Genomic DNA, 26,787 nt, shown 5'->3' on the forward strand with positions numbered 1-26,787 from the left:
AAATGAGTTAACAATGGATCCAAAAGGGCGCCCTCATCAAGGAAGATCATTTGCTTTGGTCTCCGTCTTTGGGAAGTAGTAATGTTTTCAATGGAAAATGGTAAGAAACTTAAGTTTACAAATGTCATTTAGTTTTTGCTGGCTGATAGAATGGCAGGATCCTGGATGGCTTCGTCGCAACAACGCAGAGGACGGAGGCTTTTTGTGTTGAGGCCCATTATTTTTGTATAGGATATGGCAAATAGGTCAAGGCAGATAACTACCAAAAGAAATTCTCCAGAAGTTTGTTTTTGTATGGCTTTTCTGGGTTTAAAGGGATTGAGTCATCGGTCAATGTCTGACTGCAAGCCTTTTGTATTGGTCATGATGTCCGAATGAAAAGATGAATAAAACCATTGACTTGACTTGAAAGCAAGCCTCTTATTTCTAAGATCAATTTTATTGAATCACTTAAATTTTTTTGATTTCCCTCCTATTCTAGGATAGTGAATTACTCTCCTAGATAGAGCCTGTTCTGTTTATCGGAAGGACTCTCTCTATTGAGGTTGGAAAATATATCCTGCTAGTTGAAATATTTTAGAAAAACAAAGACTGAGACTGATAATGACCGAGAGGATCTAAAGTTTTGGATTTGATTTCAGTTGAACATAATATCCTAATGACTAAAGCCATTTAATTGCAACCTAGGTTTTTGTCAAAACTGATCGTACACCTGAAACTGAAATCAAGAATTCTATGATACGTCTTAAATCTGTTGGGCGTACGAAATGCAGTACTTGTCTAATTTATTCAGGACAAAGGCTAATTATTTAGATGACCTGGAATGGATGAGCACCAACTTAAAAAAGGGAAATGGTTAAGTCTGTAAAGTGTAGAAGAGGCCTTCTTCTATTTCTTGGAGTGTAGAAAGGTCCTTGAACAATTTTTAATGTACCACATTATAATGCGCAACATCATTTATAATGTAAGACATCTTAATTATTAAAAACCTACATATAATGTACAACATTATTTTCCGTGGTGAGTTATAGCTGGACATTGCATTGGAAACAAGTGAAATTTCTAAGGGAAAACAGATAAACCGTCAACGGCTCTAACTTTGGATGATTGGTCAAAACATGTGATTGTTGATATCTGGCCTGTATTTTCACTTACACTGTTAAATCACTTAGACACTTCAACTAAGTTTATCAATCAAACTTTTACCATCTCATAATCACAACCAAATGTAATTGTAAAGCATTTTAAAAGTACATACATAATTTGAAGAAGTAATTAAAAAAAACAGACTTTTTATATCTGTGTTCGGACGCTTACGCGAATGCGCTTGATCGTATTTATACAATTTATGAGTTTCTCATCGCAAAGATTTGTTCCTTTTGCAGTGTGAAAGCCTATCTGGTGAGTAGCGTATTCACATCATTTGCTATCTACTGTGAAGTCAGGTAACTTGCATCAGTGGAGGGAAACTTACATAGCCATCAAATGCCTGACCAACCAAAGCAGCAAATTTCAAAACAAATGTAACAGTGCAAGAACTATGCAGCTAAGCTCGCAGCTCTACTCTACCATTTTAGAATCTCATATTTGCTGTGTGAGTATTTTTGACAAGCTACTCACCGACAGAATTGTCAGGTATATAAAATAAATACCCCAATTGGATAATAAAAAATCATGTCAGATCATAAATTTCAAGATGACAGGAATTCAGACGTTTTTCGATGGCTGCTGGACGTGTAACCTCAAATTTAATAATGATATTACACACAGTTATGCATCACTTATGATTAGGAGGTATATACATCTTACCACCCGTAAATTTTGTAAATGAACTGTACCATTGTGGCATAGCTTCATCTACTAGCTGAGTAGGATAAAGCTATGTTTATTATGTATGTAAAAATAGTAATCTGACAAAAAGTAATCATTATAATATTGTTCTCAATTTATGGTTGATTTCCTAATGAATGCTTAAGGTTTTCATCTCATCCTCAACTTTTAAAATCTGACATTTCTAACATTGGTCACATTACTAAATAAAAATTCTTATTATTTTAGAGCTGAAAAGTAATTAAAAAATGCCTAAAAGTAAAAAGAAAAGTAACAAAGAGACAAAAGAAAAGGATGGTGAGATTTATGTTGCGTATCTTTTATAAAAACATTACTTTGTGACAGGATACTTCTCTTAGTTGAGAGGTTTATTCTTCTGCCCCCATTGGCATCAGTGATCAATCAACATTGCTTGAAATATGATTTATTTTTATTTCTTTCTCTACTTTTACTAAAAATTATGGCTTTTTGGTGAGAGGAGTCTAGCAGTTTAGGTCAGACCAATGTACGTCTGGTCATTTCAAGCCCTAGATTGACAATTATTAGTCAGCATATGATTATAACTTGGACTAGCTGTTAGTGTTATGCCCCACCTTCAATTAACCTAGCCTAGTTTTAAATAAAAAAGAGTAAAATCTTTTTCAATTTTGGGTGTTGCAATCAATAACCTTCTCTTCTTTTTGGGCACCAATTTTAACTCTTACTTTTGATTGATTTTCAAAAATTTATCTTTGTACGCCTGATGCGAACTATTTTATTTCTTTCTCACATTTCTTTTCACAGGTGACAGTGAAAAGCCTCTTCCAAAACTTGTCTTGAAAGTTGCCAAAGAGCATAAGAAGCATCACAAAAAATTGGAAGGCGAAGGTGCAGATAACACAGAAAGAGGTGGAGAGCATTCTCATCATAAAAAGAAAAAGAAGAAACACCATAAACATCAGGTTAGCATTTTGTTGATTCATACCTTTTTTTATTGAAAATTTGATTTTCAAAGACACGAGTCTGGGAAGCCCAAACATTTTTGCGGAACGACCGTTTTGAGGGCGCGAAGCGCCCGAATAGGGAGTGTAGCATCCTTTGGCAAGATCTGCGTACGCGGGGCGTAAATTTGTATTATGTTCGAAAAAGTGTTTCCAAAACTGCTACCTCCGACGATAAATGTCGACTTTGCTCTGTATTGAAGAATGGCACCATGTTTAGCCACCGAAAAGAAGCAAACCTCGTAAATTTTATTGAAAAATAATTTTAGTAAAACTTTGGTTCTGTTTTTGTAATTTTTTTCAAAAATCACACATATTTTTAAAAAAAGTAAAAGTGTATCTAAAATTATATCGAGTTTGACTATCCAATCAAGTGCGAGATGTTTGTTTTTGTGTCGTTGCTGCTACTTTCATTTTTGCACACTTGCGAAACATAAACAAAGATGGCGATTTTTGTCAAGGCAGAATCCTGCTGATTTTTTAAGCTACTGGATGCATCCTTTGCTTGTAAAATGACGTTGCTGCTGTTCACACTTAATGGAAATTTTACTCGAGTATCATTCTAGGTTTTTTTACCACTTCCTCTGGGAGAGGTGAGATCTGTCCTACCCTGCACTTGCTGATGTGGTGGCTGTCAACTGCTGAATGAAATTTTCGATAAATGGTCACAATGGTCTGATGGTTGTTTACCTTGTGGCATTCAAACTTCATGGTACGTTTTTGTGATAATTTGATTGGAGTAACCGCTCCTATTTACATCAATTGATCTCACCGAAAAACTATTTTTATGACTTGATCAAACCAAACCAAACAGCAGTCAAGTCAGATTTAAAACAATATTTGGATTTCGAAATATTTTAACGTTTTATAGACTTAATGATTTTATTGGAAATGTCATTATTAAATTTTACATTCAGCGGGCATTGTTGCCAAACAATGATTTTTTTGTCACGTTACCGTTGTTTAACAATTTGAGTAAATGCTTTTATATACAAATCAAAGAACATTGAATATTGGGTGATTGTGGTCAGTAATATTCGTTGAGGCGAGGAGGTACGATGTGGTTTGAGATCAAGCACATTACACGATTCCCATCCATCCAGATTCGATAATACAATTCGATACCTTACTTGAAAACAGCTCTGGCCGAAACATGTTAGAAATTTGTAGCATAATTAAATTATAATGGTATTTTTTTCTCGATCCTCGTCCAATATATACAATTTCGATATACAATAATGTACGTATAATGCAACACAAGAAAGGGGTAAATTGTGAATGTGTGTTTGAATGCAATGATTGCTGCCTTACTACAATCTAATAATGTTTCAAGAGGTTCATATACAAGAGATGGGTAAAAGTCATTGCAAGATTTGTTTTTTGATTGCATGAATTAGATGAATGTATGAAAACTAGAAAATGTACTGAATTACAGTATAAACTATTGATACCGTCAACTGCTCTAACTTGGGACGATTGGTCAAAATATGGGACTGGTTGATATCTGGTCTGTATTTTCACTTACTGTTAAATATCTTTGACTACAAATTTGTTTTTGTGTATTTTTTAATACGCCGTTCATTAAGTCAAATCAAAACAAATCAAATGACTTTGGAGGTTCGGTGAAATGGTGGCCGAATTGCCGTCCCATGTTTTGTCAGATAGTCCCAAGTTAGAGCAGTTGACGTTATTTTTGTGAAAATGGAATCCACTTTTTACTGTTAGCTAGGACATCCTACTTATCAAAAGCTCTATTTTCTTGATCACGATTTCACCTTGAATATTCAAAAACTACAACAGCAAAACAATCAAAAGAAAGACTACATGATGCTTTTTTTAAGACACATCAAATTATTTTTAGTTCAAAAGCCTTGTATAGAATACTCTCAATATGAGCTATGATGCTAATTTTTAGAGTTTTAGTTTTTATTTTTGATATTATTTTTTGTTATTTTACTGTACCCTGTGGAAAGTTGTATTGATCAGATATTTTTGTAATTTTGATCAGCAAGATTTTTTAAAGCTGTTACAGTATAAAAGTATCACAAAATCGAGTACAAATGACTTTTATTTCAAATACCCCCAGGTGCTTTTGGAACTCTGTCTTCATACATTTCTAATTTTTCAAACATTCTCACTGGCAATAAATTCAACGTGAATTGTAAGTAAGGTCCTATTAGTTTTTCTTTTTTTTGTAATTCTGCATTAATAATGGAGTAGTACATTTTGAGATTTCTTCGCTTTGCGAAAACAGAACGCTCGTTCCGCAACCCCTTTTATGTTGATTTAACCTTTATATTTTTAAGTATATTTTAAGGCTTTGCGGACTTAAAAACGTACAATTTTATAAGGGAATAGTACAAAATACTACAAAAGAAAATAAGAACACTTTTAAGCCTTTTTAAAACACAAAAAGTTAAGAACATTTCAAGGGCTTCAAAAACTTTGGATGTTCTTATAAAAAATCTATACGAAGCTATTCTGTACTAACCATAATACTCTAACAGCTCTAACAGTATGCTAGGGAAGTACTGCAAAGCATTTGACTATGCAAGGTCAATACGTTTGGCAGCAGTAAAGATTAAGCTTATTTCTCAATATGGACCCCTTGGAAGCACAAAAGAAGAGATTTCTTATAGCTTAGCAACTTTCTTGTGATGAGCATTTAGGAATAAAAATTGTGTATTTTTTGGTAACCACATCCCCTCTGTATAAACAATCATCGGACAAAACAACATCAGAAAATTTTTAATAATTCTAATTTGCTGTAGGTTTTGACTAAAGTTAATATTCCATTCTTAATTATGAAAATCGTTTATCATAAATTGCATTTTTATCTTTTTGAAAGGATCGCGACAAAGACCAAGAAAAAGAAAAAGAGAAAAAATCACGAAAGCGCGAACATTCTGTTGCTGAAACAACTCAAAATGAACCTCCTGTTAAAAAATTGAGAAATAAGTAAGGCTAGGTTGATCTTTCTTCTTTATTGTTGTTCAGATCTTTTGTTCAAGGAGTTTCTTCTTCGCCGCCGTAATCATCACCTACAGAGATGAGTCGGTTCTGTCGAATTTATGTGTGTATGAAGTATCACCCTTTATAAAGAATATCATTAACACAAGCTATCTATAATTGTCCTCTCACGCATTGGTATTGAGCAGTCAAGGACTATTGCAAATTAGGATAAATGCGAGTTCAGAAGTTATCCAATTTTTAAGAAGTACTTTATAAACTCCAAATATTAAGCATCGAACTTTGCTTATGATGGTTGTTTTTCAAAGAAAATTTCAAATAGAGATCTTGATAAACATAAAATATAACACAGCGTTATTTACATTTGTTTCAAGTAGAATGAACACTTTTGACACTTTCATTCACTCAAGTTTGTTTTAAAGATCTTTATTTTTTTATGACGGGAAAAGCTCGTAACACATAAAATGTCATGTACTATTCCTCCTAATTAGGCTATTTTATCTTAGTTAGGACAAAGGTTTTCTATTTTCTTACTCCGCGCTAATAAGAAGTTAATATTTGGTTAAAGTTAACCTTCTTTACGTGCACAATTGATTAAGAGAGTAAAGAAGACGTGGATCTGTATCATTCTTCCAATATTTTAGTTTGAATTTTTCACATAGCCTAACTAGGATAAATTATCCTATCTAGGATAAAAAGCCTAATTAGGATAAAAAGCCTAATTAGGATAATTTATCCTAGTTTGCAATAGCCCTTGACTGTTGAGACGTTGTTTAAAAACAGGGATGATGAAATGGCTTCTAAAGATCTTTGTAAAAGACTCCGTCAAAAATACTTGGATGTTTTGCTATATAGGAGCATGGAAAATTTTATACCAGGCATAACAAATTCTATGCAATTATTATCTTCTTTATTTTTAGAGATAAAGAAAAGAAAGCTGACAAAGTGGACAAAGAAATCCCACCCTTCCGTCTGTGTTTAGAAAATCTCCTTCGCAATTTACAAAGGTACTGGTATACATTTGACAGTACAGGTTTTAATAAATGCAAAATCTTCTGGATCTTGTGAGAATGGTTTTTTGTAAATATTTTGTGAACTTTGTATATATAGTAAACCAGAACATCACCTCTACTCTTGATTGAGAAAATTTGTGTGTACGATTTCACCCAACAGCTACCCATCCGAAAGTAGGAGAGGGTGCCACTTTATTTTTTCTAGGTTGCTCCACTGACCAGGGATCAAAATAAATCATAAACCCACGACTTTGTTCACTTTAGACAAAGAATCCTCTTGCAGGCTAGGTCTGCGACCGCAGTCGGAGGCGACCCGAAGGCTCCTCTTCCGATAGCTGTCTACCCGAAGGTAGGGGAGGGCGCCACTCTTTCTCCCTGGATTGCTCCACTTATCCTTGATCCTCTTCTTAATTGCTGAGCATTAAGCAGAGAGTTATCAAGTACCATTTTGGGAATCTTTGGTATGACCCGGCTGGGGGTTGAACCCACAACCTTGCGAACCGTAGCCTGCACTACGGTCGTTTGCAGGCTAGAATCACTCAAAGCTTAAAGTATACACCATTAAATCTATAATTTGATTTTTTTTTTCAGGAAAGATGTGTACAACATTTTTCAATTCCCCGTATCAGATGCCGTTGCGCCTGGTTATTCCAAAGTGATCAAAAAACCAATGGACTTCATGACTATGTCACAAAAAATCGAAAAAGATGAATACACTTCTATCGAAGAAATGAAAGTTAGTACTTTTAATGATGATTTTCAGGATAGAAATTCAAATTCACTCTGTGCATAAGGTTGGAAGACTTTCTTGTAGACTTCATTTATCTGTTATCTGTTGAAAGTTTGTTTTAAAGGTTTCGTTTTTAAATAAGAATGATATCGTTTGCTTACTCATAAATTTTGATTTACAAGTTTTTTCACATTGAATTGACACGGATGTGAATCAAGATTGATCAGAAAGAGTAATATAACAATATAACAATAAGCAGACACAGCCCTAATTTGAGACATTTGCTCGATATGAAACGGGAACACTTATATAAAAATAAAACCTTATCTATGTTTTTATAGATTCTTTTTTAAACAATGAAGAGCTCGGCGAGGAATTATTTGAATATACTTTCACTGGCGGATATGATTTTTCTTTACATACCTCGAGTTTTTTGTACATTTTAGGCTGATTTTCTTTTGATGTGCAGCAATGCTATGCTTTACAATGGACCAGACACAATCTACTACAAATCTGCCGACAAAATGCTTTCAATCGGTCTCAAAACACTTTCGAAGGTGAATTTATATCATTTATGTGAAAATGAGAATCGTCTCGTAAAAATATGAAGGAAGACCTTGGATATTTTGTCTGGCATTCTAACTGAAAGTTAAATTTCTAATATATCCACTAAATACCAACAATTCTTTATTTCAGTTTACTCAGATACTTTTGACATTCGAGCCATAGATACCTTCCACCGACCTTCTAATTAAAGTTAAACTAAATATTTAATTTTTAGCAAAAACACAAATGTTGAGAAATCTTCGGTCATTAGTTTTTAGAGGCTTTTCTCAGTACCATTTGAAAGTGTTTTTAAAGGCCAGAATGAATCCTCATTCTTTATCTCCCTTTACTCAGGAGAAGTCGACCATAAAAGCCATATAGTATGTGTGTAACCATAATCAGAATAAAACATAACACACATGTTTGCTCGAAATATATTTCGACGATTACGTGTTTTTTTCAAGTAAGTAACTGTTACATATTTTGATCCAACATTACCTATTTTACTTAGGAGAAAATGCACAAGGTCAGCAAATCCCTTGGTCTTGCAGTCTCTGATTCTGAAGATGACGTTGTTCACGTTGAAGATACAGATGTCAACGTCCTTGACTCTGTCAATACTGAAGAAGAAAGCCCTGCACCTAAACAACGAAAATCAGAACGTAAAAAGTACGAATATAAACAGTGAACTCTCTCTAATCCGAACAATCTTTCTGTAATTCAAACAAAAACGTCGGTCCCTTCGGTTAGAAGGTTGTCTAAAATACTAACTGTAATTCTATGAAGATTCTTGGTTCTTTGAAAATCGAATTAGAGAGAGTGATCTAAGTAATCTTCGTTGATCTCAACTTCGGGCTTAATACTCCTCTCGAGATCTGTCGAAATTATTACAGGTCTCATATAGTAAGTATAGTTTATGTTATTTACAGGTCTCATTTTGAAAAATTTTCGTTCTTTTTGTCTACTTTATAGCTTTAGTCTGCTTTAATTTTTGTCTACTCCAGTAAATGCAGGATTCTTTTATGATTAACACTTTCGCATTTAGAGTGCATACGTACCAGCTCGGATTAATCCGAATCTGCTCGGAGATTATCGTAGCCTCCCTTCTACTGTATGTTTTGGCTGTCTTTAATGTTTCCTTGATTAATATTTTCGTTGTAGGAAATCAAAGGAGAAAGACCGAGAGCACAAGAACATGCTAGAGTCTATCTTAGCAGCCTCTCATGCAGCAAGACAAAAACTTCTACAGAAGTATCCTGACCAATTGGTAATTATTTATCATCAATTGTTTCTCAGTCTCATATTGATCAGATCTGCTTTGAACCTTTATTAGGCAACATGTGAAACTTTTGTTCCTTGCAATCGGACTTTAAGATCTACAAAGATAAAGCTCTTTTTCAGGCCAAGAGTCTACACGTTTTTCATTAATGTTATTTCAGCATTTCCATAGTATTCTGTAGTATTTTAGTATTTTCAATTTCTAAGAAATTGCACCTTTTATTTAGATACTGAAAAGCCTCAAAATGTTTTTAAATATTTTTGCCTTGAGGCCTTATGCTCTTATTGTTTTATCTCTCTCTAAAAAAATTGGGAAACAACTCTGGCACCATTACTGTATTCAATTCATCTCGGTCATTATATCTCGATTCAGTATGGTTACATATCAAAAGACAAAGCTTCAGGGAATCAATCATTCAACATCCTCAACCCAGATGCCACTGAAGGTTTGTTGTGATCGTTTCTGTATTCAAAAGTTATACTTATTACACCATTATTATTATTGTCAGGCAAACAAAATACTCTCGTTGTTTCACTGAAACTTTTTGCACCTACCCCGGTGGGGTGGAGGTCCTATAAATTAACCTGTGTTCATTCGTCCGTCCGTTCGTCTGTTACCAACTTTTCTCAGAATTGAATCATAGGAATCTTTTGATTTTTGGTACAAAGGCGCAAAATGGTGGTGGCCAAAATGTGACGGAGCCCGATTTTTGAAAAAAAAATTTTAGGCTCAAAATACGGATCTTTATCCGGGGGGGGGGGCACTCATATGATCTGGCCTACGTCATGTGCCGCACTTAAGGGTGGGGTTTTTCAGCATCCCAAAATGCACTGTAAGGGTGTGTTTCTGTGAGATTGCACAGAGATCGAATTAGCGTATCGCATTTCGCAATTCGCGATGCGTCTTTGGATTACTTACAAGCTAAAATTGAAAATTGATCCATTTTAGGATGCAAAATCATTCTTATCAAAAAATTGCCATGCATTTTCTATCCCTTATTTCGATGCCTGTTGCACTGCAAGGGTCGAATTTTAAAACAAATTCAAAATGATTGTTAAAAAGAAAGGTTTTTACTTCTCGTTTGTTTGAAAAAGTTTCTATTGTCTGATAATTACAGCTGACAAGAATAATTTTCTCAGTTTTTCTTTGAAACAGAAAATTTCTCAAGCTTCTTCTTTCACGCAGATTTACAGCTGAGAAATATAGTGCAGTATAAGGTTTGGGTAAATCAAGAGAAAATGCACTGAAAGGGTACCTTTTCAGCCATATTGAACTGCACTGTAAGGGTACGATTTTGAAAAGCAAATTTTGCGCGGCACATACCATCGTTTCGAAATCGAGTGCCCCCGGATCTTCATCTATTAGAATCACTATTTATAAGCGTAGATCAATGTTCTTGTACTCATATTAAATATTTTTTATTATATTTTTATTAGTTTTTTTTTAAGATGAAAATCTCACGGTGGAGGACAATGGTTTGAGTTAGAAACACTTATTATTTTTTTGGCTGAAGAACGAATCTTTATCATGAGAATCACTATTTATAGGCATAGGTCAATGTTCTTAGGCAAATTATTATTTTTATTATTATTTTTTCTAAAAGAAGAAAATGTCACGGTAGAGCGCGATGGTTTGAGTTTTTTAGAAACACTCATTATTTTTTTGGCTGAAAAACGAATCTTTATCTATAGGAAGGAATCACTATAATCATAGATCAATATTATTTTTATTGTTATTTTTGTCTAAAAGAAGAAAATGTCACGGTAAAGCGCGATGGTTTGAGTTTTCTAGAAACACTCATTATTTTTTTGGCTGAAAATGAATCTTTATCTATAAGAATCACAAAGCATAGATCGATATTATTTTTATTGTTATTTTTTCTAAAAGAAGAAAATGTCATGGTAAAGCGCGATGGTTTGAGAAACCTTATTTATTAAGCTCTGCATTTTTCTGATAGTGGATTGTTTTTATAAAGAAAAGCGTTTAATAGCTTTTTTACTTTTTTTTCAAAAGTCTTTTTCAATAGTGATGTTTCTCCCCCAATAGATATGCTTTTATTAATTTTTTTTAATTTTGTCCAGTTATGTCTTATGTGTTTCATTGTTTCAATGTTCATCGATTAATTTTGATAACCAGGTAGGTCCATAAAAGTATCACTTGTTAAAAATATAAAATTTATGACACTTTTTTGAACAACCCTGAGCGTTGGTCAAGTTGTTTTAATAAGATTTTCACCAGCTAATTCTCATTGGTGATTCACGCCTTGGCTTTGAATTTTGAGGTCCCCAGTTCTACGAAAATCGTCCATCCTTTTAAGTCTTAATACCCTGTTACTCCAAATTTTGAAAATTTATTTGATTCCAAAATGCTCATGTACCAGTTGCAGATCCAAAGTGTACTCAAAATTTACGACGGAGAGTTTTCATCCGGACTACTTATAAGGAAACAAGGACTCCTTCATAAATTTGAACCCCCTCCGACCTATAATGTGTACGTATCCATATACTAAGACCATGTTCAGACGTTACGTTTTCGTAGCGCTCTGATATGGTTTTTGTAACGGATAAAAAGTGTTCATATTGATTTCGGAACCGTTTCGGAGCAACGAAACGGAGCACGTCCGTTCCGATGAAAATAGGGACCTTTCGTCTTGAGATTAGAAAACGTCCAATAATTACCCTATTAAAATTCACTATTCTCATGAGAAAGAATAGAACCTAGCTGAGATCCTTATATCAATCCCCCTAAGGACTTTCTTTTTGTACAATTCGCTGTCCTAGATGCTAAAGGTCCCTAATAGCGGAGCGAAACCGATTCAATCTGTTTTGCTTTGTAACGTTTTCTTTTTGACGTTTTGAATTTTGTCATTCGTAGTTGTTTTGGAAACATTTTGTCTCGGAATGATACGGAACCGTAACGTTTAAACATGTCCTAATACAAAATTGCAATTCTATTTGCCGCGTGAAACGTTAAAACTTTTTTATTAACATTTTAATGTGTTTCATTTTTATAGATACGCGAACGAGAGAGGTGACGTTGGGCAACGTTGCACCTCCACCACAAGCTGGAATACCGGCTGGTCAAGTCACCAAAGAAGATAAAAAGAATAGAGTTGTTCCTGGTAAATGTTTGAAATTTTACCCTTCTGGAGAAGGGGGGTTTCAGGGGGTACCCGATTCCGCAATCTCGCCATTTTCCCCAATTTCCGTCAAACCGTCTAAAAAAGGAGCAAAATTCCGCCACCGAAAAACCTTTTGAAATTAAAGATATTTCTTCGAATTTCACAGATTTTTTGCCAAATCAGAAATTTAAATTCCATTTTCCGCACTAAAATTGTCCAATTTTACGTCTCTGTCAGAGGGCTCAATTTCCGAAATTCCGGCTAATTGTTCGTCAAATTTTGCCACTCCGTCTGTAAAAAGGGCCGATTTCGCTCCTCCGCCAACCATGAAACCATGTAGACAATCCTGATCTGCCAAAATCTTTAACGGGATAATCAAATGTTTTATATTTTTCCTTTTGGCAAAGTTTAGTCAGAATTAGAAGTATTCTCCTTTTAAATCGTTTCGTCTGAATGATGTCACTATGTAACATTTTTTAATTGTCTTAAAAGGAGTTTTACACGGTTCTTACGTTGCAGCTCTATTCATTTACTTTCACAAAAGTACATAGATTTTTACTCTGATCATCTTTCTCAATTATTTCAGTGAATTACTTGTTATATGGACCATTCGGCAGCTTTGGACCATCATATGATTCTTCGTTATCTAACACCACCAAAGAAGAAAGTGATTTGTTGCTACAAACGTACGGCTCAGATCTTGGAGTATCGTACAGAAACAGGTTGGTTTGATTATTTGTTATACTCTTTAGACTCCGTACAAATAGTTTGGATTCGAGTTCACAAGCTCATGTAAACAGTTAGTTTTAATAAAACCAACAAACTATGTTTAATAGCAATAGCAATTGGATTTTACTAGAAACTAGGTTTTGGTGGTCCAGAACGTTGCATTCAGGCGAGATTTTAAAAGCTTTTGAAAAATTTTCCGAATTGGTCAACGGTATGACGTTTCTATGAATCATATCAGGCTTCAACAAAAAACATTTTCTAAAACTTTTTATTTATTGTATTTCACTCTTTCCCAAAGTGTGCATGAGTTCACAAACGAAGCCAGTTGTTTGACAGGTTTTGTTGACCGTCTACTGGACACCATAACCAACGGTGCTCACAGCAAGTTCGTTAAAAAACAAAAGGTAAAGCTTATTATTGTCCAGATTTTGTTTTAAGATTTTAAAAATTTCTTGTGTTTTCTTGAAGACCATAGAAGATGTTTTTGACTCCCTAGAGGTTTTATTTTACAAAAACGAAAGGTCAGAGTTGAATTATCTGCAGCTCCGGCAAGGTTTTTATACATTCCAGAAAACTTGTATTTCTCGCCTTTCTCTAGTTGATCAATTTTAACTCTCGTTCACCTGATTCAATTCTCACTTTAGGAGGCTGAACAAGAAGAAGCCAACAAAGAAAATAAGGTTTGGATGAATCCCAAAAAACCAGGAAGTTATTTGGGAAAGACTAAACTTAGTCCAATGTATCTATAGAAAAAAGAAAAAAGCAATCCTTAAGAGTTTTTTTTTCTCAGCTGCTTGTTGGGAATTTTCTTGAAAGTACAGTTGACGCTCTCTAATTCGACGTTCTATTATTCGATAGGCTCCCTTATTCGATGAAATTTAAAGTCCCTGTCAAAAAGAAACTCTCATAAACGACGCTCCCTTATTCGATAAGCTCCCTTATTCGATTCCAACTCCCCTTGAAGATCGAATTAGAGAGCGTCAACTGTACAATTTTTGGATTGCTTTCAACTTTTTTCACTTTCTTACAGGAGCGCACCGTGCTGAAGAAGAAAGCCATATCAGGTATTAAGTCAATATTGTTTGGTGTTAACTGGTTACTTTTTCGAAGTGGGCTACACGGCTTTTTGCGCAATGCAATTGGTTCATTTCGCATGACAACGGGATAAAGGCCGGTCTCCTGCACTTTCGTGCGAAATGGGCGACAGTTTTTTTCTTAACCTTTTTTGCCTGAAGAAAAGATTACGTCATAAAAAAGTTTCGCGCGAACAAAAAAAAGTCGAAGGAATTTCTACTTTTTTCATCCGTTACGTCAATTTCGACCAATCAAATTGCTTCATTTTTCAACCGACTAATAACCTTTCAAAAATGTCAAAAAAATTACACTTTTTTAGTGTATCGATTTGAAATTGATTCTTTATAATATGACCACGAACTTACTGTTTCAGTTAAATCAAAATTACAATTATTACATCATTTACATCTATTTTGAATTTACCTGTGAGAAACCTTACATTGTTGGGTTTCTCTTTTTCAATTTTAAACTTGCTCTTTACGTATAGAATATGACATAATGAATGAATATGATGGATTAAAAAACTTATAGACTTAATTAATATGAAGAGTGCACTTTTTAAGCATAAATTGAATATACAGTCTCAATAACTTAAACACACACGGGGAACACAAATTAGTTCGAATTAAAGAAATTTCGAGTTACGGAGTAAAGTTTAAAAGACATTTTTACCTGAAGGGACCATAAAACGTGTTCGAGTTAAGGAGAGTTATAAAGGTTCGAGTTAAAGAGACTCCACTTTATCGCTCCCCTCTTAACAGAAACCCAAACCAATACGACGACCACACTGCCAACACCTCCAACATCAAACGCAAACAGCTCGCAACCATCTGCATCATCAAATGTGGAGACAACACCAGAAGTCGATTTAGAATCACTGTTAACTCTTGACGATCTGGGAATCGATGTCTCTTTCATCAAAGACATCGGTAAGTATAGTAACAAAATATTACAATTATCTAAGCGACCCTAGTGCAGTGGTAGAGCATCCGGTTACGGTTTCCAAGGTTGTGGGTTCAACTCCCAGCCGGGTTATGCCAAAGATGCTCAACAATTAAGAGAATGATCTAGGGTAAGTGGAGCAATTCAGGAAAAAGTGTTGCACCCTCTCCTACCTTCGGGTAGGCAGCTATCGAAAGAGGAGCCTTCGGGTCGCCTCCGACTGCGGCCACAGAGTCACTTAACTACTTATAATTATCTGACTACCTTATTACACGAATATTACTGGGCAAGTATTCAACGGCCTTGAAATTAACACGCACAAAATTAACACGAATTTTATTTGCTTTTGCAAGGACACCACGGCTGGTTTTGATTAAGGGGGTTTTTATTAACACGAAATTTTTCAAGTCGCGTTAATAAAATGACTCGACGCGACGTGCTTTCAATAAGGATCGTGGAAAAATTCTCCATATGATTTTATTTTTTCCATTTGTGGGTCTATTTATGAAGAAAAAAAAATTCAACTGAGGCGAAAATAAAAAAAAGTAGTGTTTCCGGAAACCGGCCTGGTGAAATTTTTTTCTGACCCGGCCGCAGACTAGTTAGTAGTTGATACATTAGTATTCAGGGCTTACTTCATACTGTTTGTACATAAAAGTTGTCTTTAAAGTTCTATTTCAATGATCTTAAGTTATCAAAAATAGCAACAAAAAGTTTTTTTCTGGCCGGCCGCATGAGAGCTTTTTTCCTTCACCTGCATTGGGGAAACACTATAATTTTTTATTTTCGCCTGAACAGAATTCTTTTTTCCGCAATATCTGGAGGATATGAGCTGATTTTTATTTCAGTGGGGAATAAAGAAGACAGCAAAAAACAGACAGATGAAAAACCATCAGACTCCAATGTATCAACAAAATTGTAAGTTTAGATATCATTTTTTACTTTGGTTTTTATTTTTCAGCTGCTTCGATCTTTCACTTAACTAATCCGATTACAAACTGTCAATTTGTGCAAAGATACCATAACATTGAAACCTGGCGACGAAAACCAGTTTGCTGAATCCCGTTTTGGTCCTTTAGACTGACGACTGACCTAGCGCAGATTTTTGCGCTCGTATTTTGATTAGGTTAGAAATAATTTCGAGAAAGCAATTATATATACGCGAAATAATTTTAGGAATTCTCACGCAAAGAGATCACCAGAGATGAAAAAATCTATATAGTGTTGACCACTTTATAATGTTTTGAAAAGGAGTGTTTAAGTGGTATCTGGCTCTCTCGCAAGTAATATAGAAAAAAGAGTCACAACCAGATCTTCTTGCTATTTTTGTCGTACGTTTAGAAAATGTAAGTTCTATTACAAGTAAAATTCGTCCAGAGCCATCTGGGCAACGGTTTTTACAAGCACTTCATTTTCATTGTTTTTGATATTGCGGAAAGAAAAGTTTTTTTCAGACGGACTAAAAAACACCATTGCAGAATTTGGCCAAATCATTGCAATGGCAAAATTTGGACAATATGCTGAGAGTTTAAACAAATCTTTCCTACCATCGTATTTCGTTGAGGATATAAATCTACTTGCAGGATATTCACAGCCCTATTTACAGAGAATTAAAATGCAAATAGACCTGCTTCTCCAGAAATGGACAGGTTCCTCTTTTCAATCTGATATGAAAATGGTTTCAGAAAAGATTTTTTCTTCGACGCATTCTATGCAAAATCAAGCGACCGGCGTTGCTAACGAGCATGTTGCAGAATCTCTCCAACACTGGACTGGCACAGAATCGTTTGAAATGCATGACCTTAAAAAGCCGAAGAAGCCTTCGAAGCCGAAGAGATTATTAGATTTTAAATTCCATGCACCGATCCATGAAACAGAAGCAGAAGTTAGATTCGAGACACCAATGCAACGAAACGAATCTTCTGAACCTGATAGTGATATGAAGAAGAATTTTTTTTCGAACATAAACAGTGCTTATGATCGTCTCGAACAAAAGTGGACAACTGAAGAGGTGATCTTTCGCAGAATTCTGTTTTTTGAATTCTGAATTCTTCATATACCGGGTGTGCCACAAATAAGTTACCCTCTTTGATTTGATATTATAGGTAGTAGAAAAGAGATTTTTCAAAAATTGTTTCGGAATCCTAAAATTAACATTTTAGGTTTTTGATCATAACTTTTGAACCAATGAAGTAAAATTAAAAAGTAATACACCAAATTTTAAGTTAGCCTTTCCTCTGAATGATTCCGAAACAATCTTTGAAAAATCTCTTTTCTACTGCCTACAATATCAAATCAAAGAGGGTAACTTATTTGTGGCACACCCTGTAGTTAGTTTTTTAATCACATGATCCTTTGCATGATCATATGAAACAACAACGGGATACCGGCGTGGTGCTATAATTTGTTTACGATTTTTTAATTTTGGGAGGTTTTATATTTTTGTAATATTTTATTGACTACTTCATCCTCGTGTTTCTGAATTATTATTTTATTAAATTGATTACAAAAAAAATATACAAAAGAATCACCATAACAGACACCTTTGTAACTGGAATGTCTTCTTAACGCGAGCTTAGTTCCCATTTCGTATCAGGCACATGTTTCATATCAGGACAGTGTCTGCCCATTGTTATATTGTGCTGATTCAAGCAAAAATATATCTTTCCCTTCCTCCTTCTGACCAATCTTGCTCCACTTCTGTGTCAATTCAATATCAAAAAGCTTGCGAAGTCGGTTAATAAGACCAATTCCTTTATTGGCCTTTTGTATCTTCTCGTCTAGATGGCGATCAAAAGAAAGTTTTGAATCTAAGATTAGACCAAGATGTTTCTGGTACTAACTGGTCGCGATATTAGAATTATTAAAGGAGATTACTGGAGCATTAGGAGGAGTGATTCTACAGGTAAAATAGACTTCAACGGCTTGCTTAGATGGGTCAGGGTTAAAAGACATCTTCCATTGATGAGCCCAGTCAGTTATCCTGGAGAGATCTCTGTTAAGTACTCAAGAGTTGATCAATCACAAGAGAGAATAAAGAGGTATCTTCAGCAAAGACTCAAGGTTTTTTGGAAGATCATTAATATAAATTAAGAAGAACAATGGACCAAGAATAGAGCCTTGAGGTACCTCAGCATTGATTCGCTTCCACTCAGATGTTTTCCGATTCAACACAACTCTCTGCTGCCTATCGTCAAGAAAGCTGCGAATTAAGAAAAACAACGGTCCAGTCACTCTATAAGATTTGAGTTTAAAGAGCCACACCCGATCGAATGCCTTTGAAATATCTAAAAACACCCCCTGGTATCTAGAGAAGGATCTTTGTCAAACCCTGTATAAATATCATGCGTTATGGATAACAACTGAGAAATGCAGGAATGCTTATTCAACACAATATAATAATAGGCAGACACAGCCTCATATGTACTCTGTACAAGAGTACATCTCACGTTTATCGCTTCCAAGTAAACTGTCTGCGTATTATCTGTTTCCCGTACGGAGACCTCTGCAATGAAGTGTGATTTATAAATAGCAACACAACTCTTGTCGTCTTCCCTCTCTCGCCAACACTCCATCGCAGCGGTTGGTTTCGAAAAATCTCAAATGAGAAAAGACAATGACAATGACAACAGACCCTCTACGGCAATGTGTTTTGAAATAAGCCGTAAATACTGGGTTTGTGTACAGACAACCTCGTATGAGACATGTGTCTGATATGAAACGGGAACACTTATGTGAAACAAAAACCCAAAGTTAAGTAATTATATTATAACGACGATGTGAAAATAAATTGACAAAATAAGATACCTTAAACGGACTAGTTACAAGCAAAGTGATACCCTCATTGTTATTTGCACTGATGTCTGAAAACTGATGTAAATATCTATTCACATGAAGAAAGCAATACAGAACTGTTAATGAAGGCCCAAAAACTACCTTTCCAAAAGAAAAATTTTCACAACTGAACCCAAAACTAGCAAATCAATCCAAAGAAAAAAAACTATACGACAAAATTTAATTAATTAATTTTAATCAAATCTGATAAAGGACTTTTTTTTTTAAACAGTTATTCAAAGGGTATGTACTCTAGCTGTCAGTGCAAACCGAATTATAACCAAATGAAAATTACATTGAAATCATATTAAACAATTTACCTTAGTAAAATTCGCTTGCTAAAAGCGATTTATTTTGAAAATTAACATTCAAACCTTTAAATGAAATAATAGACAAATTACATCAAAGAATGGTGACCACTGATAGCATGCTGTGAAAATAGCAACAACCTTTTATAAAAATAAGCCTAGCGTAAAAACTGCCACTTAGTACACATCCATCAACCCAATGCCACACACCTAAATAACCATTTCTATCCGACATACACATTAAAAGACAAATCCAATACCAATATTGTAAGGGTACATAAACATGCTGATCTGGAGTTTTTTGCAAATTTTTTTAAGAACATCATCAAGTTTAAAAATTTTCGTTCAATTTTTTTTTCGTCAGTGAGAATGTTTCAACTTCCATTTTTTTATCCACAGTGTAAATCAAGCCTAACCATTTTCAAACTTTCGAATTCTGAAATAATTACACACTAGTTTTGGTTTCTTACCTCTATTTAACATCCTCGAAAGGAAATTTTATTTCGCCCATCAATTATCAATAGATCTTATCGGAGGTTTTCCAGGTTCGGGAGCGTGTAAGAAAAAGAAATAGCATTAATGTTATAACAGTAAACTTAAATGTGAAACTTAACTTAGTTCAAGGCGTATGCAAGAGCGAGGATTGACAAGCTGACAAGCAGCTTCTTTAAAGCATATTGCGCATGCGCAGTTTGTTCCAATCTGCGCAAGATGGTAGATTTTCGTACGAAAAACGCGGAGAAGCTCGATTTCCACCTTTCTTCGATCGTCGGAAATCACACTTCTCAGCTATTTTCTCTTCTCAAATCTCAAACAATAATAGACACATAAGGCATAGTTTATTGGATAGATCTTGCAGTGAACACGAGGAAGAAAAGACAAGCAGCGGAAATTTTAAACATCATTTTCAAATTCTTAATTGTCTTGAAACTTTAAATCTGTTCAGTTGTTTGTCTTTAATGTACGTATCGCGACTAGTATTGGACGACCAGCGACCATGTTTTGAGATCATTCTATCTGATACACCGTTGTTAGCTGCTTCGGTTGCACCCCCAGAGCGAAGAGAATGCAAGCCATACTTAGCCTTATCTTCAACAATACCGGTTAAGTGGCCCTTCAATGAGTCTCTGGCTGTGGTGTATGAAATTGGTAGGTTTCCATGGGCCGAATGACCAATCTTACACTTAAAGAGTCGGCAGAACAGATAATCGTTTGGTCGGGATAATTTAGCAAGATTGATATATTTCTGTAGCCAATAAATAGGGCAATAAGAACCTTTGATCGCACTGATGAAGACGGTATTCCCCTCTCTAATTTGGTCTGTTTTTGACTTTGGTAAAAGGATTTTCACCCCTGATTGGCAAAAAGTAATGTGTTGGATTTGTATCTGCAGCATTTCGCTGATACGAAAAAATCCTGAAAAGCCAAGAATAGTCATCAGAATGAATCTCATGTCTAAAAGATTTTCTGTCGAAATAAACTTTATAATGGCTTTGATTAAGTCTGCTGTGAGAGGCTCTTTACGCATTCTTTTAGGATTTCCATCTTTGGACGAAATTAGTCGTTTGCCACCCTCGAATGCCAGTTTGACTAAAGGACTTCCTGTGGGGGAGTAAAAACCAGATGATTGATGGCCCCATCTGATCCCTAGGATTGCTGCTGTTAAAGCTCCCTCTGTTGCGTTGTTTGATGTCAGGTCGTTGAGATAGATAGCGACAAAAAAGGGGTCAGCGGGGAGGTGGGATATTTTGCTGAAATTTTCGGTCCACTGTTTCCACTTTTTCCAACCAGACTTATACTTGTTGAGGGTCAATTTTGCGTAGGCAGCATCGAGAAGTTCTGGAAAAGTTTTTCGTCTTTGATGCCTTCAATCCTTTCCACTAGTGAGGGTTCTTCGGGGATGCCTTAAGAAAATAAGGATGAAAAAAGTTTTAAAAATAACTCTTATACCTGTAGATAATGTGGTATTGCAACAAAGCATTGATAACATAGTTGGTATTGCAACAAAGCATTGATACCATATAATTGATATTGCAACAGAGCATTGATACCATAATTGATATTGTAACAGAGCATTGATATTGTAACAGAGCATTGATATTACAGTTTGTATTGCAACAAAGCATTGATACCATAACTCAAATTGCAACAAAACATCGATAGCATAGTTGGTATTGCAACTAAGCATTGATACCATAATTGGTATTGCAACAAAGCATTGATACCGTAATTGGTATTGCAACAAAGCATTGATACCATAATTGGTATTGCAACAAAGCATTGATACCGTAATTGGTATTGCAACAAAGCATTGATACCATAATTGGATTTGCAACAAAGCATTGATACCATAATTGATATTGCAACAAAGCATTGATACCATAATTGATATTGCAACAAAAATTGATAATTGATATTGATACCATCATTGATATTGCAACAAAGCATTGATACCATATAATTGATATTGCAACAGAGCATTGATACCATAATTGATATTGTAACAGAGCATTGATATTGTAACAGAGCATTGATATTACAGTTTGTATTGCAACAAAGCATTGATACCATAATTCAAATTGCAACAAAACATCGATAGCATAGTTGGTATTGCAACTAAGCATTGATACCATAATTGGTATTGCAACAAAGCATTGATACCGTAATTGGTATTGCAACAAAGCATTGATACCATAATTGGTATTGCAACAAAGCATTGATACCATAATTGATATTGCAACAAAGCATTGATACCATCATTGATATTGCAACAAAGCATTGATACCATATAATTGATATTGCAACAGAGCATTGATACCACAGCTTGTGTCGTCGTCAAATCATTATTGTTAATTAATTTTTGCTTGAAAAAAAATAAAAATAAAACATTTTTCAGTTCATTGATACATAGTCATCTAGACAACAGTTTCATGCATTTGATCTTATATACAACAATGACATGATCACTTGAAATTGCAAGCATCAAAAAGGATATAAAAACAGCATTTTGAATGCAAGAGCATACGAGATTTCTTAAGAATGTTATGTTGTAAAATCAATATATAGTGCAAGAGAATAAAAATTTGCAAACCCATCAAAAATACGATTAACTTTGGAATAGTTTATGAAAAAAGGATCTAAAAGAAAAAAGCGTTGTACAAAACGTTTAAATTTTTTCCCATTTGGAGTGAGCAATGGCCAATAGTATGCAGACGGCCATAAAGGTACAAAAAGAATACCTTTTCCTTGGCAGTTTTTTAAATGAGAGATAGTTCTTCCAATCAAATGTACTGGTGGACAAAGCCAATTAATTTCATAGTTTCCCCAGTGATAAGAAAAAGCGTTAACTCCGGATGATCCAGGACAAAATTCTCTTGACTTGAATTGCTCTACTTTTGAATTAAATGACAAGTAAAAATTGCAAAACAAATTCGCTGTAGGAAAAAGTGTTTGAAAACACATTAATGAGAAAAACAAACTGTATCTTTATCAAATATAACGCAATTTTTTCCAGAAATTAACGAACATGTAGTTCTACAAAAAGAAACTGTCCAACTTTGAATACATTTATTCATTTATGAAATTAAATTATTTCTCAGTTCGACTTTTTGATGTTGAAGTAGATGATCTTTTTGATGATGACGACGATGGAGAGCTACTTTCATCCATCCTTCTGTATTTACTGTCATTAGGCTTGTTTTCTTGTTCCATTTTGGCCTTTATCTGCTCAGCAGTTTTACGAGCGTCCTTTAAATGCTTTTCCTGAATGTCTCCAGACGAAATCAAAATATTCTTTTTATAATGTTTAAGCACTAGCCAGCCCTCCCTGTCAGCGATTTGTAAGTGTTGCAACCTTTCTTCTAAAAGTTTCTTACCTTCAGTCAGGAAGTTTTTTGCAACATCAAAATCTTTCTCTTCCAATGCCTCCAGAGCGTCGTCCACATTCTCTAATACTTGAGTGGTGTGCTGGAACTGTTCCTCATGTCCCTTCTTATTGAACTGAATTTGGTCATAGCTTCTCTTCTTGTCTAATCTTGTTTTCAGTTTTTCAATAGCTTTAGATTGATCTTGTTTGAACTCTCCATTCAAAACTTGTCGGACAGCGTCCTTTATCACTTGATTTTCTGCCATCTTAGTTCAAGGCGTATGCAAGAGCGAGGATTGACAAGCTGACAAGCAGCTTTCCAATCTGCGCAAGATGGTAGATTTTCGTACGAAAAACGCGGAGAAGCTCGATTTCCACCTTTCTTCGATCGTCGGAAATCACACCTCCGATAAGGTCTATTAAAAAAATCCGCTGACTCTGTTTTTGAAATTTCACAATCTCTTCATTGCTTCATGTAACTAGAAATCTGTAATATGATCAGACTACATTCCATCAACTATGTACTTACGAGGTGTAAATAACAATGATATTTTTAACGGCTTGGAGACACGAGAAGTTTTTTTCGCGTTGGTGCAATGCAACATGCTCCATCCCACCAACCTGAAACGCTTTCTTGTGTATCCACCCCATTTTTCATTTAATAACATTTGTGCTTCTCTCACTTTTGTTCCTGGGACAACGGAGGAAAATTGATTCGAATCCATTTTGCTCCATTATTGTCCCGGGGACAAGATCAGCGTGTCTTTCGGGTATTTACCTCAATTTTTGAGGGATTTTTTTAATAAAAAAAGCCATGGGACACGCGCTTTTTTTCTAGTGTTGGTGGGATGGAGCATGTTGCATTGTACCAACGCGAGAAAAACTTCTCGTGTCCCCAAGCCTCAAGACTCAAAATTACTCATTTTTTTGTGTGTATTAAGTTTCGAGCCAAAGGTTAGTCTTCGACATTTACCAAACAAGAAAAGGTAAAACACTTTTTTACGGTTAGCTGCTTCGTATAAAAAGTCACCAAAATTTCGAGTGAACTCATTGGCTAAAAGCAAAATCATAAACAAAAAAATGTGCAAATTGTGAGAAAAATGTGCTTTCTGTGCTCTTACTCTTCAAACAAGTTTAAAGAATTTTTTTCACTTTACAGCAACTTGTTATTATCGAGGTAAAGCAAGAAGCTATCTATTACGTGCGGAATCTATCACGTGAGTTTTTAGACTGGATCCGAGGTGTTTTAGCCTGATTCCTAAAGCTTCACGGCATAGAGAAAAAAGAGGTTAAGCAAAAAAGGCGATCTATTACGTATGACGTAATGTCGATTTTTCCGTATTTCACTTTCGGCCCCTACTTCTGAAATTTTCTACCTCTTTTTTTCTTTTCCAGTTTTCTTGTTGGGGGTTTGGTCTATAAATTCCCCTTACTTTCAATTTTAATCTTAGTTTTTTCCCAAGACAAATGTTTTTCACAAAAATTAAATCTAGACAAGCATAGTCAGAGTATTCTATTACTTTTACTATTATTTATTATTCAACACTTTCGTAAACAAAAAATATGTCATTTGACTTAACATTATGACTTAACATTGCAATAAAAATATATAATTTCATAATTTCATTCCTATAGTTTACATAGGTACCAATAAAAAATTACTGCTTTATTTATAAATAAAAAATAATCTGTAAGAGCATAGACATAGTGTACAGTATGTCATCCTTATTTAGCTGAATTTCTATATATGAATGCTTCACCATTACCAATAAAAACACTCCTACAAAAAGTGTGCAAACCTGGTCTCGTGTTTCATATCTGGCAGGTGTTCCTTCTTCTGCTTCTTTGCATTTCAAGGTACCGATATCACCTTTTTAGGAAGGGAGATGTCTCTTTAGAATCCAACCAATCAAACCAAACGTTATAACATTATAATGTTGAATGAAGAAGTTGAAGGATGACCAGTCAGTTAAAATTTTTCAGCAAAGGATTGAGAACTTGAAGCAGTAGCGGTGTCCAGAAGATAAGAGCTTTATATAATTTTGGGGAACGGTTTGAAGTTCAGCGGTTGTGTGACATCAGGTTTTTAGCAGGCTGATTTGTACGTACAATATAGTCAGATAGTTGATGATGAATGAAGAGCAGGAATTGAAACTCGTTACTTAATTCATAGTTGTAGCAGTTGAAATTGGAAAAATATATAAAGATTTCTTCTGTTTTGCTTCGGGTGGAGGGGTAAATTTCTTTGAGCTTGGCAGAGCGTCTTTTTCGTGTTTGTTGCTTTGGGTGGGTGACATTATAACATTGGCTTCTTCGCACTTGATGGTGGCACCACCGAAACACTAAAAAACATGAAAAAGAAATATGGTTACATGCTGTTCATTGTAAAGGTTACTTTGGATGTATTTGGACTTTGAGAGCATATAAAAAGAAAGATAAAAAAGAGAAGAAAAACAAACAGACAAAAGAACCAGAAAGAAACTTTCTGTTTGTTTTTGGTTTGATAAAAAAGACAGCAAAGGTTATTTAATTACACTTACATCTTGACCTTCTTTTGAGCAATAAATTCTTTCACTTTGTTTGTATGCATCATAGTTTCCACAGATGAGATTCAAAAACTTTCTTCTGTCAGCTCAAACTTGTCAGAAGTCAAAAAAAATCTACCAAAATTTCTTTTCTGTTTACATTTTTTTCGGGTGATTTTTGATCCTAAACGATTCAGCCCAATCTCCGTAAGGTAAATTTCCCTGGATCATGCTTATATCCTAATCGATATCTATTACGTGAGATTGGAGAATTTCGCGCAATAGATCCACTCCCCAAACTATGACGTACAGGTTAAATTTCACGGGACAGAGTTAGCCTTGAGATTTGAGCGCTAGCCCGCTAAAAACTCACGTAATAGATTCCGTACGTAATAGATAGCTTCTTGCTTAACCTCGCTATTGGCAAAAGAAAATAAAAACAAAACTAAAAGAGAAACCTTTGAAAAATTTTTGCTTTAATTTCTCACCTTTTTTTATTTTACTAGTTCGGCAGAAGATGTACTGACAAAGAACGCGGAGCTATTGGACAGTCTACAAAAGAAACAAAACGCGAGGTTATCTTCAAAATACGGTGGAACTCAACCCATCGATGCCGAAGAATTAAACATAGGTTTGTTCACGGGGGGTTTAACTGCCGTTTATGCGACAATTTAAATCCGATTTTTTCCCAAACCTTTTACTTTAGGAAAATGAGCGAAATTAAATGAAAAGAGACTGTTTCGTGTTATCATGAAGATTCGTGTGACAATTTCAGATAATTCACAATGTTCAAACTTCTTTCGTCTCAGACGGATTTCCGTCTTAGTGAAGTAAATAAAGAGGTATTTCTATCTCAAAATTCTGTATAATTCGCCGTTTGCATCATTATTAGTCGAAGCGTTCTAAATTCTAAATTAATGCCCTGCATTATGTAATTTTAGAATGAAGACATTCTATTGTCAAATAGAACAATCATCTGACCTGTGACGCGCTATTTTGTTTAATAATTCTGCAAGCTCATCTTTTTTTTTAAAGCGATAG

At 34.8% G+C, this 26,787-nt stretch overlaps 1 protein-coding gene across 1 annotated transcript in view; it reads left to right on the forward strand.

The window, feature by feature from the left end:
• The first annotated feature begins 2,052 nt into the window (after positions 1-2,052).
• Positions 2,053-26,787, forward strand: part of LOC136804216 (bromodomain-containing protein 7-like) — a 28,492-nt gene continuing 3,757 nt past the window's right edge. The window contains exons 1-17 of the mRNA XM_067060918.1: positions 2,053-2,127; positions 2,614-2,771; positions 5,659-5,768; positions 6,701-6,787; positions 7,385-7,529; positions 7,970-8,080; positions 8,581-8,738; positions 9,231-9,336; positions 9,721-9,793; positions 12,362-12,469; positions 13,056-13,191; positions 13,497-13,602; positions 13,843-13,878; positions 14,229-14,262; positions 15,034-15,201; positions 16,063-16,132; positions 26,253-26,377. Of these exons, the coding sequence (XP_066917019.1) occupies positions 2,079-2,127; positions 2,614-2,771; positions 5,659-5,768; positions 6,701-6,787; positions 7,385-7,529; positions 7,970-8,080; positions 8,581-8,738; positions 9,231-9,336; positions 9,721-9,793; positions 12,362-12,469; positions 13,056-13,191; positions 13,497-13,602; positions 13,843-13,878; positions 14,229-14,262; positions 15,034-15,201; positions 16,063-16,132; positions 26,253-26,377 (1,780 nt within the window). The 5' untranslated portion in view covers positions 2,053-2,078. The remainder of the gene's footprint in view (positions 2,128-2,613; positions 2,772-5,658; positions 5,769-6,700; positions 6,788-7,384; positions 7,530-7,969; positions 8,081-8,580; positions 8,739-9,230; positions 9,337-9,720; positions 9,794-12,361; positions 12,470-13,055; positions 13,192-13,496; positions 13,603-13,842; positions 13,879-14,228; positions 14,263-15,033; positions 15,202-16,062; positions 16,133-26,252; positions 26,378-26,787) is intronic.

This window comes from Clytia hemisphaerica, unplaced genomic scaffold, assembly GCF_902728285.1.
Source record: "Clytia hemisphaerica strain Z4C2 unplaced genomic scaffold, Clytia hemisphaerica genome assembly, whole genome shotgun sequence".
Lineage (NCBI taxonomy): Eukaryota > Metazoa > Cnidaria > Hydrozoa > Leptothecata > Clytiidae > Clytia > Clytia hemisphaerica.